Below are 16248 nucleotides of genomic sequence, written 5' to 3'. Positions count from 1 at the left end.
AGTGAGACCACCACACTGTGGAGCACGGAGGTTGAGTGTTGCGCCCCAGAGCTGAACTACTGGTTCCTACACTGGTTCTGCCATTCCCAAGCTCAGTGACCTTGCACAGGTCACATAAAATCTCCACTTTGGTTTCCTCATCTATAAGACAAGGATAACATCATCATATACCTTAAAGGGTTATTGTAAGGCTAAAAGAGTTACCAGATATAAAATATTTCATATGATGCCTAACACATAGGAAGTGTTCAAGAATAGTTGGTGCCTGACCAGGCAGTGGTGCAGTGGATAGAGCATCAGACTGGGATGCAGAGGACCCAGGTTCGACACCCTGAGGTCACCAGCTTGAGCGCGGGCTCATCTGGTTTGAGCAAAGCTCACCAGCTTTGACCCAAGGTCGCTGGCTTGAGCAAAGGGTTACTCGGTCTGCTGAAGGCCTGCGGTCAAGGCACATATGAGAAAGCAATCAATGAACAACTAAGTGCCACAACGAAAAACTGATGATTGATGCTTCTCATCTCTCTGCGTTCCTGTCTATCTGTCCCTATCTATCCCTCTCTCTGACTCTTGCTCTGTCTCTGGAAAAAAAAGAAAAAGAATAGTTGGCTATTATTATATTTTAAAATAGCCCAGGGTTCAATTAAGACCATAATGATTTTATAACTTAATATCTTTTGTAGGTAGTTTTCTTTACTTCTTATGGATCTCCAGAAATAATGACTAATTAAAATGTTCTGCAGTATCTTTGAGGAGTATGAGAGGGTTCTGCAGACGGAGGGTGGTGATGTTACACAGTTGGAATGTACTCTGCCACACTGAGCTGTACATTTAATATAATTAAAATGGTAGACTTCATGTTATGTATATTTTATAATGTTCTTAAAAGAGTTTAAGACAAGACTTTGGAGTAAAATCCTCAACCTCTTTAGTTTTAGCAATGAAGAAAAGAACGAGCAGAAACACCCAGCTTTGGCACAAAGTCACACAGTGGTCAAACGGTGCTGAGAGGAGAAACCAGTTTCCCGAATTTCTGACCACGCCGCCTGCCACTACACAACAGTCTCCATTACTGACTTCTCTGTTGACTTCTGCACCAGACTCAGCAAAAGGAAGAGTTGAAGTGCAAAAGAGTCCACTGAAAAGATACTGTTTTGGAAGGTTAGTAGGAGGATAAACAATGAGGGCCCAGAGTTTTATATGCATGCACGTGTACACAAATACATATGTGTGTACGTATTTCTGTATGTGTGTATGTCATTTAATTATGTATTCTGGGGAACTAGAGTTAGCAATACTCAAGGGTGGGGGAAATCATTATCTGACATCTGACACAATATGCTCTTTCAGTGGAGAAGAAAATGCTCACAGCAAGCCTGAAAGTGTATACATCCAGAAAACTGGTAAAGCAGGGAAAGGTTGGACAAAAAAGATTGTAGGCCCTGGCCGGTTGGCTCAGTGGTAGAGCGTCGGCCTGGCGTGCGGAAGTCCTGGGTTCGATTCCCGGCCAGGGCACACAGGAGAGGCGCCCATCTGCCTCTCCACTCCTCCCCCTCTCCTTCCTCTCTGTCTCTCTCTTCCCCTTCCGCGGCGAGGCTCCATTGGAACAAGGATGGCCCGGGTACTGGGGATGGCTCCTTGGCCTCTGCCCCAGGCACTGGAGTGGCTCTGGTCGCAACAGATAGACGCCCTGGAGGGGCAGAGCATCACCCCCTGGTGGGCAGAGTGTCGCCCCCTGGTGCCAGGTGGATCCTGGTCGGGTGCATGCAGGAGTCTGTCTGACTGTCTCTCCCCGTTTCCAGCTTCAGGAAAAAAAAAAAAAAAAAAAAAAGATTGTGCATTTCTACAAGCTTCTGCAATTAAAAGGACTGTACAGTAAGATCAATCCACTGGCTGTAATTATGATGAGAGTAGGAAGAGTTCATGAATTCAGAATTTCCATGGATCATTAGTAATAAGAAATGGACAATGTTTTGCCCCTGTAATCACGGTAAAAAAACCTATCTTTTCCTCCCCCTTGTGATTAAATCCAATCTAATAAATATTTACTGGGCACCTACCATGTGTAGAGTGTTGTCCTCGGTGCTGAATGAAAAAGCAAAAACAATGGAAATAATTCTTGTCCTCATTGTACAATAGTGGTATCATAGGTCATTTAACTTAAGTGCATGGATAAAGTGATTATTTGCATAGTACAGTGATATCTAGAGCACTTTGCTCAATGAGCTTGTGAGCCTCATGAGAATGAGAGGGGACGCTGGAATATGACCTTCCTTCACAAGTCCCAGACCCCCATGTTTCTTAGTATATGTGCATCTGCCCACTAAGAATAATTCTGATGATTCAAGTTCTTCTTGTACTTCACTTCTTCTAACACCATCAACGCCTTACCTGTTGCACAACTTCAGTCTGTTTCAGTTACAGGGGGGAAAATGGAACACTGCAGGATAATTTGGATTGCTGGTGAATTTTCAGCTCAGACCCTAAGAAGCAACTCTGTCACTATATACCCATCCAGAAAACTACAGAGCAGGATACAGAACTGTGGTGAAGAGTTAGAATGCCTAGTGTGATTCTCGGCTCTACTATTCAACCTGCTGGTGATGTTAACGTCTGTGTACCTCAGTCATTTCATCAGTTAAAACTAGGAAACAAGAATACCTACTCTCTTATGATTGTGATGAAGATTAAATGAGAAAATGCTCAAAACACAGTGCTTACTGCATGGTAACTGGTCATTATTGTCATTGCCAGCTTTACTGTTGTTCCACGTATGCAGCCAACCGCCACACAAGGCAATGATAAGAGTTCTAGCAGAGGCCCTGGCCGGTTGGCTCAGTGGTAGAGTGTCGGCCTGGCGTGCAGGAGTCCCGGGTTCGATTCCCAGCCAGGGCACACAGGAGAAGCGCCCATCTGCTTCTCCACCCCTACCCCTCTCCTTCCTCTATATCTCTCTCTTCCCCTCCCGTAGCCAAGGCTCCACTGGAGCAAAGTTTGCCTGGGCGCTGAGGATGGCTCTGTGGCCTCTGCCTCAGATGCTAGAATGGCTCTGATTGCAGCAGAGCATCGCCCCCTGGTGGGTGTGCCGGGTGGATCCCGGTCAGGTGCATGCGGGAGTCTGTCTGACTGCCTCCCCGTTTCCAGCTTCGGAAAAATACAGAGTTCTAACAGAGGTACTAAGTGAGGAGTATGGAATAGCACAATTAAATGGGATAAATGGGAGAGACTGGAAGGGCACTGTGGTGTTTTGATGGAGGAAGGGGAGGTTAGAGGGTGGGACTGGGAGAGTAGGTTATACAGAACAATATGAACAAAGACAAAGAGACCTGAATGTTCATGAAAAACCCAAGGAAGGGCAAATATGAGAAATGGCTGCATGTGCGGATAATCGTACAGGATGCCTCAGAGACTCCCTGGACCCCCAAATCGGGAGTGCAGTATGCCAGGCTCAGAAGTCACAGGTGTTGCAGGCAAAGTGAGAGTCATCAAAGACACTCTGAGCAGAAGCACTTCAGCTCTCCAATGGAAGATAACTCATTGCTGAGAGAGGGACTGGAAAGGGGAGACCAAGAATATAAGTGAGGAGGATTAGTTGATGGCTAGGGTCCAAGAGGAAGAGGAAGGGGGAAATCAACAGCAGACACCGAGACAATTCTGTAATGGAACATACCACCATACCGCTGAAGCAAAGCTTCGGACAACAGCTGTCAACCCATTATTCGCAGACAGCTTTACTCAGGTTTAATACTAAATTGGCAGTATATTCATGCATCACTTAACAAAAGGGATGCATTCTGAGAAATCTGTTGTTAGGCAATTCCGTCACAGTATGAACACTGTAAAGCAGGGGTCCCCAAACTACGGCCCCGCGGGCCACATGCGGCCCCCTGAGGCCATTTATCCGGCCCCGCTGCACTTCCGGAAGGGGCACCTCTTTCATTGGTGGTCAGTGAGAGGAGCATAGTTCCCATTGAAATACTGGTCAGCTTGTTGATTTAAATTTACTTGTTCTTTATTTTAAATATTGTATTTGTTCCCATTTTGTTTTCCTACTTTAAAATAAGATATGTGCAGTGTGCATAGGGATTTGTTCATAGTTTTTTATAGTCTGGCCGTCCAATGGTCTGAGGGACAGTGAACTGGCCCCCTGTGTAAAAAGTTTGGGGACCCCTGCTGTAAAGTGTAGTTAGGTGATACAGACTACTACACACCTAGGCTATATAGTATAGCCTCTTGCGCCTAGGCTACAAATTTGTATAGCCATGTACCTGTACTGAATACTGTAGGCAACTGTAACACAATACTGTTTGTGTTATCTAAACATAGAACAGGTACAGTAAAAATGTGGTGTAAAAGATAAAATATGGTACACCTGGATAGGGTACTTACTATAAACAGAGCTTGCAACATTGGAAGTTGTTGAATGAATGATGAGTGAATGTGAAGGCCTGGGACATTACTGTACACTACTGTAGACTTTATAACATTATGCACTTAGGCTACACTAAATTTATATAATAACATGAGATTAAATCAAGCACAAGAGAAAATGATGCAATCGAGAGACACAGTAAACACAAGAAACATGAGGCTGCTGCTTGTATAACATGGCATACTGTTTTATAGTAAACTTTTCTAAGTAGAACGAGTACACTCTAAAATAATGATGGGGGAGGTGGAAGAGGGGATAGGGAGATAAATGGTGACAGAAAAAGACTTGGGGTGGTGAACACAGAATAGAATGTACAGATAATGTGTTGTACAATTGTGCACCAGAAACCTGTATAATTTTGTCAGCCAGTGTCATTCCAACAAACTTAATAAATAAAGAGTATATATAGTAAATACATAAACTAGTAGCATGGTAATTTATCATCATTATCAAGTTACTATGTACTTAATGACAGAGATACATTCTGAGAAACCTGTTAGACAATTCTGTCATGTGAACACTGTAGAGTGTACTTAAATGGTATAGTCTACTACACACCTAGACTATATAGTATAATGTTGCATAGTATATGTATGTGTGTGTGTGTCTGTATATATATATATACACACACATATATATAAAGTATAGTATATAGTATAACTGTATGTGTTATACCTTTATATGACTGGCAGTGCAGTAAGTTTGTTTACACCAGCATCCCCACAAACATGTGAGTAATGCATCATGCTACAATATTTCCACAGCTACACTGTCACAGATGATAGACACTTTGCAGCCATTATAGTCCTATGGGACCACTGTTGTATATATTGTCCGTAGTTGACTAAATTTATATGGCTCATAGCTGTACTGGAATAGAAATAAATTATGGCAACAGCCTTCTATATGCCAAGCCTAATACAATAGCCATAAAGTGGCCAACACTTCTTATCTTATACAGGACAAATTCTCTACAAACATTATATCCACCAATAAAAAGCACTCCAAGTAGTATTCATCATAGATGTATTAGTATAAACACATTTACAGAAACTTCTCAAAAACATATAAGCCAATGGATACAAGGAATTTCTCACCCTTTATACTTCCATAGAAGTATTTCAATGAGCTCTTCACATATTTCACAAATGTTTTTAAGCTTTAGTTTCCAAATTAAAATGTATGCTAAATCCCTCTGTAAATCTGAGCTTAAAAAAAGCGATGCCTAGTTTGAGGGAATGTGCATTTAATTACTATGTCCCTGGGTGCTGTGAATCTCTAGGAAATCGTCCAAAGATCTTTCTTAGTTTGATTCAAGTCATAAATATTCAAAAAGGGTGTGGGATAAGTAGAATAACCGATGAAGCCTTGAAGTGAACAATATGGAGCAAATTTCTGTTTAAATAATGACCTGTAGAATAAGAATGAACAATAACAATTTCCTTTTCACCACAGAGAGAACCTTCAAACTTAGCTTCCTTGTAGATTTAAACAAGAAATTAGTGTTAAAAAATTAAACAGTATATACCGTAAATGCTCGAGAATCTCTATCCGGCTTTTCAGGAGAGATTGGCAAATCCCCATCCACCAAATCAGAGAGGGCAAAAGGCAGGCAAAATATTTCTTTCCAGATAAAATTAATGAGGGAGTTATCTGTGTACTTACCCAAAATATTTTCGTGCCTCAGCATCACAGTGTTGTACAGTTCTGTTTCCCTGAACCATGACTTCTCGTCTCGGGAGGAGAAGATCTTCACAGCAACATTCTCCCCTTGCCAGCTGCCCCTCCACACCTCGCCATACCTGCCCTTCCCTGCGGAAAGCGCAGATGTGACATGGGACAGCAGGACGGAAGAGGGAGTCAGTCAAGTTCATGCCTGCAATCCTTAACCCTTTCCACTGTTTACTGGGAAAACTCAATCGGGGGATATAAATACCACAACCTTTTGCTTGTAAAGGTAGCTAGAACCTGCCCTTCCCAGCCACCCCATTGTGATAGCAAATTAAGCACCATCACTATCTGCCCTATAATGAGCTGCGGATGACAAAGTTTTATATTTAAATTCCTCTATTAAAACGTATGAAACACATGGCTTTTGAAAGCATATAAAATTTGGTAAAACTCAGAAAATGGTACAGATTATAAGATTTCAGTGTTGTGCTGACAGACAAAAAAGGCTCTAGACAAGCAGTGTATAGGAAACCGTGTACGTGGCTAAACTGAAGGGCTTACTTGATTCTTTCCCTTCACACAGGATCAACAGGCACTTTCTACGACTTCAAATTTGTGAATTTACATATGCATTTATATTTTTCAAAAAGGAGACTATTACGTTTGAAATGTGTGTCCTGGAGGATTGAAAAGAAAATCACACACCAGCACACAGGAAACAATGCTGTGAAGGAGACCGACCAGCAGCCACCGCCAGCCCTGAAGGGTTTTTTGGCAGAGGATATAGTTCAAAAGAGGATTTGCAAAGTCTTAAACACATAATCCCAGAACAGTTCTGATTTCTGACATTGGTCATGGGTATTTGCTTGTTAGACAACCCTGTAATGCTGCAAGTGGGCTACACTGGAAAGACCAATTGCAGAAGACATTTCCCAGAATGCGGTGACTAGCTGTGATGATTCTATTGGGTGCATGCACCCCCCCCCCCGCCCCCGCAGCAACAACACAACTATCAGCCTATCAGCTTGTCAAATCCATGCTCCCTCTGCCATTCTTCTCCTTAATTACAGATAGGGGTAAGCAGGGAGGTTGGGAGGAGGAGGTGATTACCACGAGACTCAGACCAAAGCAGGGTATATAATCAAGGGTGAAGACATACGTGGCACCCAGATAACCATGCAGCAGGAGATACAAGCTGCAGTGCAGAAGCTGCTGGGAATCACGGCTGCTAATAAGCAGCTGTCGCACCACCTGCACAGACAGGAATACAGCTCTTTGCTGAAAACACTAAGCCACTGAGAACCCAAACATGGAGAGAGAAAGCATGTCTGCCCGGATGACTCACCTGGAACATCATCCAAACCAGCCAATCTAGATGTCCTAATGATAAACAAAGTCCCTACTGAATAGCAATGACTAATCCAAAAGGATGTTAAATGTGGTAAGTGGTCGCTGTGAGCCACTGTCAGGGCAAACAAACAGTGTTTAGAGTACAAGATTAATTTTAATAAAGTCAATTAATAAAGCAATTGCCCAGCATTTGTAGCCTGAGTGAAGGCTGGAGTGAAGATAATACAAAATTGGCTGCTAGAAAATGGCCAGCTAGACTCTTCCTGCCTTTGGGTTCCTTGTCTCTCTTTAGTTGCACCTCATGGTCTCACTAGGAAGGACAGAAAAATTTCCCAGAGAATTGCGGACTTTAGACTAAAGTTCCTTTAAGGCTTTTTTTTTTTTTTTTTTTTTTTAAAAGAAAACAGAGATGGATGTCAGGATAAGTAGACAGAATTACAGTAAAAGAGAAACCTACTTCACTGGTTTTCAAATGTTTTAATGTTGATGAATGCTTTTTGCAAATGCATCCTTATGTAGATGTTGCTAAAAACAGAAGCAGCACTGCCCAGAAATCTTGGTCATGCAGCCCCACAAAGGGGATCCCTAAAGCCTCTGAAATTTGGGGGTTCACCGACTATTGCCTGGAAAAGACTGACCTAGTCCAATTTCTCTTGCTTTTGAACCAAAAATGACAAGATACTATCCAAGCAATTCACCACATACATTTTTATCTAAGACTGTAGCACATGAACACTTATAAGCTACTAAAACGGCATTGCTTTTTCAAAGCCTTTAGCACTAGACCAACAAAATGCTGTAAGTGAATTTACATTGTTTCAAAACATGCTGGAGAATATCTAAATAAGCAAAAATAGTATGTATGTATTTTCCCTTTGGACTCTGGGGTCCATCTCCGAGGGCTGATCTTGACACCTGCTGCGCTACGAATGGTGAGTGGACGTGGACAGGATGAGGGTAAGCGAGACGGGTACCCGTGTCCCTTCTGAATCCCTGGTTCACAATCAAACAGGATGTTAACTGGTACAAAAAGACAACCCTGCTTGTATGCAACTGGGACTTTTCCATTTTTATTTTCTCGATGGCAGAGAAGACGCACGAGGGATGTTTAGTAGCGGCAGATCTAGGGAAATGGCAACACGCTGCCCCTGGCCACCTGTGTACCTGAAGGTGGCGTTAGCTGCTCCTAATACCTCTGCCCATCCCCTTTTCCACTGTTGGGTTTGGGGGTGCCCTGGTTTCCATGAAAATGGGAAGAAAAGTCAAAGCACAGCAGCCACGTAGTGCAGGGAGCCACCTACCCTAAAAGCTGCTAAGTCTAGCCCAGAGCCACCAGGAAAATTAGGAAGAGAGCACAGAGGCGATGCCAACTCATTATCGCTACTGCGGCCAGCCCTACATGGTGTCTAAAGGAGAAATTAATGAAAACTATCATGTGGCTGGGAAATATCCACCACATAAAAGTAAAACTAATAAAAACTGGGACTTTAAAATAAAAGGGGCTACTGGAAATATATAAAAATTAAAAAGTCAAAAAAATTTTACCAAGGAACCCTAATTCCCAGCAATGTATTCTGAGTACTCAAAAGAAAGAAGTAATGTGTACAAAATCTTTATCAAGTAGTACTGTTAAAGAAAAATTAACATTCAATAGACAATTATTACACAGTCTTTAAAAATATTTATGCTGTGTATAAATATAGGGAAATGTGTGTGAGCTTAAAATGATAAGACAGGGATGCAAATTATACACGCACTATGATTACATTTATGTCTAAATATGTTTCTATATGGAAAAATGTGAGTGGGCATAGAGAAATATATACCTCTTGCATAAATAAAGCAGTTGTAAAAGTAGCTTTGATAAATTTATTTCATTGTTTATAAAGGCAGGGAAGAGTAAGATGAATTAGAGAATTGCAATACGCAAGTTTATGGTCCAAAATGATCTACTTACCTCAGATCATTAAATACTTACAATCAGAGGCTGCCAAAATTAATTCATATTTCAAGCATTCCCGTCATCCCAAAGGGTGCACATGCAACCGAAAGCTTTTGACTAAGCATTCTCTCTACTAACTAGAGACAGATCCCTTTGACAAGGATTTGTACAACTTCAGGTGCTCCAACACAAGTCACACAGGGAACAAAGACAGAGCCTCACCACATGGCTACCCTGCATCTCCTGACGTTTAACAAGCAACAGGAAACAAGAAACAGATTTTTCCAAGTGTTGTCCTACTTCTAGAACCACACTAACATTACATATAACCCACATAGGAAGGAAAAGGGATAATTACCAACACACTCCAACAGTGTGATCTGACGAGCCACTGTTCTTTGCACCAGAAAAGGAAGACCAGAGCCACTTCCTGAAGTACACGAATGATCCAGTAAATCCTGTGGTTCAAGACAAGGAGAAAAAGAAACTATTGAGAAATGGCTCTCAGTTTAGAGTATGGGAATGCATGTGGCTGTAACTCATGCAAAGGCAGCAACTCTGGACATGTGGCCCATTAGTGGGCATCAACAGCCCCACTATTGGAAGCACTGGTTTTATTAGGAAAACCAGAAGCTCACCCTTTCCCAGATACAGTTCAGATTTTCCTGAGGGATAAGTGGCCCTTTTGTGCATCCATAGTTTTAGAATTAATATATTTAATTCTTTTATATATTAAAGAAGCTGAGAGGACAAAATCGAAGATGCAAATTAGAAAGTCCAGGAAGTAGAATAAGGAATAAGAGGAGCAAAGAAGAGAGAGTAACTTCAAGTCCAAGGGCTGGGCATAATTGACCATATTCTACTCTGCTTGTTAGTATCTAGCAAAGGAACCACTCTGGTTGACATGCCAACTAAGGGGCTCTAATGAGGAACAAACAAACTAGGAATAAGGAACAGACAACTCTAATGTTATTTGTATTAGAAAGATACCAGTGGCCACGTGAGTCACCAAACTGGTACACTCAAGCAGAGAGGGGAACCTGGATGGAGGTGTTACCTTTGAGGTGAATGAGGAACAAAAGGGTCACAACACTAACAAGTACATGTCATTTCCTGATGTGAATTAGCCACAAATCATAGAACCACTACAGCTTTCATTGAAAACATAAAACCATGTGCCAAATCTACTTCTACAAAAGAACTTCATGGAAGAAGACTTTCAATTATAATTTTTTCCTTCTTAGGAAAAAAAGAAAGCAGCTAAGAAGCAGAGGTCATTCGGAATCATGAACGGATCACCTGTAATCAACACTGTGCCCATGGTGTTGGTGGTAATGTGGCAGTAACAGTGAGCTGACATGACTTAAAGTTCATCCTTTCCCAAGCATTTTAGCTTGCATGAATGACTGTCGATACAATACTTGTTGTTGTTTTTTTTAACTTCTGAGTACCACTGTGAAGTACTGTTAATCAGCAAAATTACCAAGAGCTGAACATCCAAAGGAAAAAATTTAGAATCCTTAAAAACCACAACATGGATAATCAACCAGAAATTGAGTGTTGATAAAGTAGACTTTCACATCTCCTTAACCATCAGCTTGATGTTCTTTTTTTTTCTCTTTATTCATTCAATATTTTTGAGAGAATAATTAAAAAAATAAACTAATATGTTATTTTTTTCATAATATATATTCCTACTTCTAAACCTAGTTTACAGCCTCAAGGAGGGAGATGGGAAGAAAATCAACTCAAGCCAACCAAACATCACCTTCAACTCTGGGACCCAAAGGCTTCTTTTCAACGGAGGGGAGCTGTTTAATAAGATGTGCTTTGCTGAATAATAAATGAGCATACTGCTTAAATGAGCAAGTATGCAGACCAATCATGACAACTTGTTTGAAGCAGTGTTCTTGGTGTGTCATTATATCATGACATACTGTCATCTAACATGGTTGAGTTGAGAAGACTTTCAGCATCCATTCCCATTCCTCTTTCAAAAGTATAGAAACTATTTAAACAGTAATTTACAAGAGACACCCCTATTATTGCCCATGGTGATTAATTATGTTAGCTGTTCCTAGGAACGTAAGTCTGACTAATCTATTTCAGAATCTTGCTTTGCTTTGCTAATGATTTTCCAAGATTCAGCCATGTATCATTTTGTTACTAACTCAATAAACTCATTTAATTTTCCTCAAAATGTGAAATAAACTTCTAAGTACATGTCTAACAAGAAACCTGTAATATTCTACTTTTTGAAATGTCCTTTCCCCTCTTTTCCCAGTTCTCCTGTAGCACAATTTAAATAGGTAAGCACACGGGTCCTTCTCCCCTTTTACAAAACAAACAGTACACCTGACAGCGGCCCAGTGAAGGATACCTAACACTCATAAATCTGCACCTTTCTCGGGTAGGCATCAGACTCAGCAGTGTCCCTTTAAAATGTATTACTCTTCTCTTTTGCACTTTACGGTAACCAATGTGTAGAAAATGATTCCCTTTTCTCAATTAAAGTTTAAAGTTTCTTTAACATTAACACTTGACAAACAACTTTAAGATGCAAAAAAAGAAAAGAAAGTCATTTTTAATGTGATTTCATCATTTAAAAATATGCAGAAGTGTACATTTAAAATGTATAAATATAGTAATTTCTGCCCCTGTGCTATCTGTCCATTAGGGTAGCTACTGATCATATGTTGACACTGAGCAAGTGAACTGTGATTAGTCTGAACGGTTATAGGCCACATGTGTAAAATACATACCAGATTTTGAAAACCTGGTTAAAAAAAAAATGAAATGTCTCATTAACAATTATTTATGATAGATTGAAATAATTCTATATATTAATTAAAAAATATATTGTTGACGTTGATATCACTTGTTTTTGTTTTCTTTTTTTCCAAGGTGGCTAGAAAATTTTAACCTGTACGTATGGTGAACATCTTGCTGCTGGACTTCACTGGTTTAACCAAATGACTGCACTCCACAAGGGGGCAGCACAGGAGCATGAAAACTTGAAGAGGTGCTTTTATTTATTTTTTGGATGTCAGGTTGTTACAGGGTGTTAAAATAATCTAGAAGGGAAAAGGGGATTTTTAATATTAAGCAAAAGGTGCTTTTTATGAAAAACTTTTATTGTTAAGAATAGTAAATGCGGACCATAAATTCCAAGGTTCTCCCCCACCAACAAAACAGGCAACCAACCACGCTCTGTCCCTTTTCCCTAACCCCCAGATTCTGCTAAAGTAAACCCCTTCTCTCACTTAATGTAAATGTTGTCTAAAATTAATGTTCTCACACAGGGAAGACTAGACAGGTGCCAGCATGGGTTTGCTGAGGGTGTACATGGCCACTGGCATGCATGCACAGCATTTCATGCTCAAAATAAGAAAACGCCCTTAGCCATCTTCATTATGGTTGGGATTCCCTAGGGTCACAAACTCACTGCTAAAGTGCTGTCTCCAACATTGGTGGTGATGAGCCCTTCGATGGTACCGTACTCCACATCTCTGGGATTGAGGCGTTCTTGGTTGCGCCTTTTAAATTTTCGGAGAGCGAATCCCAGTAGGCAAGTTAGAAGGCATACCGCAAAGACCACAGACAGAATAATGAGGCCGACCTCCAAGTGAAAATTCTGTGTTCCAGGAAAGGACTTCCCTGAAAATGGGGAAGAAAATGGTAATTGGCTGTAAGGATCACTGTTTACTTATAATATAATATTTATAACCAGTACCCTAACAAGTAGCTCTTGATCCTGACCACAAAGTCTCACAAGTCACCAAGTGTTAAAACTAAAATACTTCCTAACAACTGGCCAATAGCCCAGTTATTTGAACTATTATCCATTTAGACACAATCAGAAAAAATTCCATTGAGAACTAACTGTATTAAGGCATGAGTATGAAAGTGCTTTTAAAATATAAAGTACTATACAAATCTTGGTACTACTCTTATTAACTAGGATTTGATCTGTAAGAATGTTTCAACTCCTTGCAGACAATATGCTCTGATGTCCCTGGGAGAGAGTGCTGAGTTAAGACCGAAATGCCCAATCTGTGCTCGCTCTCTCCAATGTACTTGGAGGTCTGTTGCTGACTTCTCATTGATCTTTTTATATCATGATTTCTGCCTAGAATCTGTTCATTCCTTCATCAGTTCTTTTATTCAGTGTCTTCAGCATTCATTCACTCACTCAGAACATTCATTCACTCCCTTATTCAGAGGTCATTTCTTAAATTACCCATTCAAACATTCATGCACTCACTCAAACACTCATATATCACTCAAGCAAATATTCACAGACTTTCTACCTGCCTAGCCAGTTAAATCAGCATTTCTTAGTTGGATAGTGAAGGTCCATAATTAAAAGTTCCAAAAACAATAACTGCCTCTGAATTTCAGATTCTTTCATGACACTTCAGCAAGCCCTGTTCTTCCCCTTAAGTAACTTACTCTTTTCCACGTCCTTGGCCCCTTCAGCAATCCAATCTCAAGCCTAATTTCTTTTATACATTCCTTTTAACTCTCCAAATCCAAATTCATCAACAACTTGGCACATATTCTCCATGGCATGTGTCATTTGTACGATAAAGTGTAAGGCTAATTATATACATTGCTGTATTATAAATATTGTGCCTTCTTAATAAATTAGATATTTCTTTAAAAAATAAAATTTCTACTACAGCTTAGTCTAACAGTGTTCTACAGATTAAAAACTTTTCATACTTATAGACATAACTTTTATGTGAATGCAGACATTTCTTCGTGTCTATCCACTTTATTAATAAAATTTAACTCACAAGTTAAAAGTACATTTTATTCCATTAAATAGCATTTTAGTTTTAACCATTTAAATACTAAAACTCCCTTTTAGAAATCTTCCTTTTATTATTCAAAACCTATTTGCTTATCAGAATTTAAACTTTTCTATATGCCTTACAGTCATCATTATAACTTCAAAAATAACAGTAACGTGATTGTGAATCAGTTTTTGTTTCACTTTTTGGTCTCCTCCCTAGCTGACACTTCCAGTATAGGATGCTCTCAGTAGCTTCTCCTACTTCACTTTTTGAGTTGTTTCTTCTTTTGTGAGTGCAAAATTAAATAATCACGCCCATTAAAAATGCACGATATATGAAAAGTAAATTTGGCTTGGAGTAAATCTACAAAGACTAAGTGCATTGATATTTATAGGAACACTGAAATAGCAATTTCAGGCTCATTTTATGGGGAAATAGTTGCATAGGAACACTGTTTTCCGTTGGCTTTAGAATCCATATTGAATATAATACAGAGAAGATTCACATAAACTACGAGGTCTGTGTGAAATCTCACATGGCTTCAAGTTTCAGTGACAGATCACTGAGAATCAGTCATGAGTGAAGAGTTTAGTGTGCCTTTCTTTGTCTCCTTCCTTATAGAGAACAGGTATTCCACGCGGGTATCTGAGTCTTATATTCCGTTTCCCTCCCTAAACACTCAACATAGAGATGAGTATTTATTAAGCAGGTTTTTTTCAGAAATTATGAATAGAATCAAGGCTCTTTTACTGAAAAGGGTATCAAGAGCCGTTCACCTGCTCATGACTGCTAAGAGAGATCTGGTTAGCCAAGATGTCCCCAACGTGGACATCACCTTGTTGATTTTCCCCAAAACATCCATCCTCCTTTTAGATTGCCAAGGTTGTACTCTTCTCTTCCTCACCTAGAGCTATGTTCCTGGTCATCCATCGCCTCTGGTTCAAAGAGCTGGAGGAAAGCCTTGTGCCTCCCTATATCTTTAACCCACACAGAGTCAGGACAACACTAACAAAGACCTTTGATCTAGAAATAGAAAAGTCCATGGGAACCTTTAGTGGGCAGCTGGGCCGTGATGTTCCTGTTACACCAGTCCCCTTGGCAGCACTCCACGGCTTGGCCAGGTGACGGCGGGGTCTTACAGGTCATCTTCCCCTGCTCGTAGACCTGGAAGCAGCCCTTCTGGTAGACGTGGAAGCCGTCATTGACGCTCAGTGAGGAAAAGCACTGCTGGCCTTCGCAGTGGTCCTCGTTCCCACAGGACAGGCCTTCACACACACACAGGTACAGTCTGGGATTTACCTTGGGATTCTCATCTGCAAAAGGACAGAGAGGAAGGGGGGAAACCACTGAGTGGGTTTTACATGCGTTGAGGGGATAATATACCGTAGTTTCTCTACAGCAGTTGCTCCAAAACCCCTATCCACATTCTGTTATCTTGTATCTCTCACTTGGCCAACTGCCAAATAATAATCACTCCTCAATATACAGATGCATTTATATAAGATGTATATACTCTTTTATATCAATCCTACTAGGCCAAAGAAGGCTTATCTTTTGTTCACGTGCATCTGAAAATAAACTTCCACTCTGGTTTTCATGTTATCTCCAGCCTGACGGGCTCTCATCTCCCAATTCTTGCATCAAAATCAAATGTCTTACTGGAACCTAATGCTCATCTCTGTTATCTTACGTATTAAAAGAAAAAAAAGAATGGTTCCTAACTATAGTATATGGCGGCTGTTAATACCAGTTCCTGCTAGCTCCACACAATTCTCCATCACCCAGAACTACAAGTTATGTTACTGCCCCTGTGTTACTGTTCTGCCTCTGAAATACACCAGTAAAATAAGAGTTCACAAGTCTTTAATTACAAATCCATATTATCAATATTTTAAGCTAGATGTCTGGACTAATTTTTCAATAGTGGTAATACTGAAGTTTTTACAGCAATCATAATGGAAATTCACAGCTGATCACATATTTTCAACTGGCAATAAAAGGTCTGGTACCAACGACTGAGGATGAGGGAACAAGAAGACAAAGGAAAGAGAGCAATG

The 16248-nt window shown here is 40.4% G+C and overlaps 1 protein-coding gene across 2 annotated transcripts in view; it reads right to left on the bottom strand.

Annotated features, from left to right (window-relative positions):
* The window catches only part of ACVR1 (activin A receptor type 1), a 127696-nt gene that overhangs the window by 21287 nt on the left and 90161 nt on the right, over positions 1-16248 (bottom strand). For both annotated transcript variants that reach the window (XM_066279490.1, XM_066279489.1), the window contains exons 5-8: positions 15241-15504; positions 12838-13049; positions 9751-9850; positions 6095-6241 (exon numbers count right to left, since the gene is read on the bottom strand). In XM_066279490.1, coding sequence (XP_066135587.1) covers positions 6095-6241; positions 9751-9850; positions 12838-13049; positions 15241-15504 — 723 coding nt within the window. The remainder of the gene's footprint in view (positions 1-6094; positions 6242-9750; positions 9851-12837; positions 13050-15240; positions 15505-16248) is intronic.

This window comes from Saccopteryx bilineata, chromosome 5 (genome assembly GCF_036850765.1).
Source record: "Saccopteryx bilineata isolate mSacBil1 chromosome 5, mSacBil1_pri_phased_curated, whole genome shotgun sequence".
Classification (NCBI taxonomy): domain Eukaryota; kingdom Metazoa; phylum Chordata; class Mammalia; order Chiroptera; family Emballonuridae; genus Saccopteryx; species Saccopteryx bilineata.
This window is presented reverse-complemented; position numbering and strand designations above follow the sequence as displayed.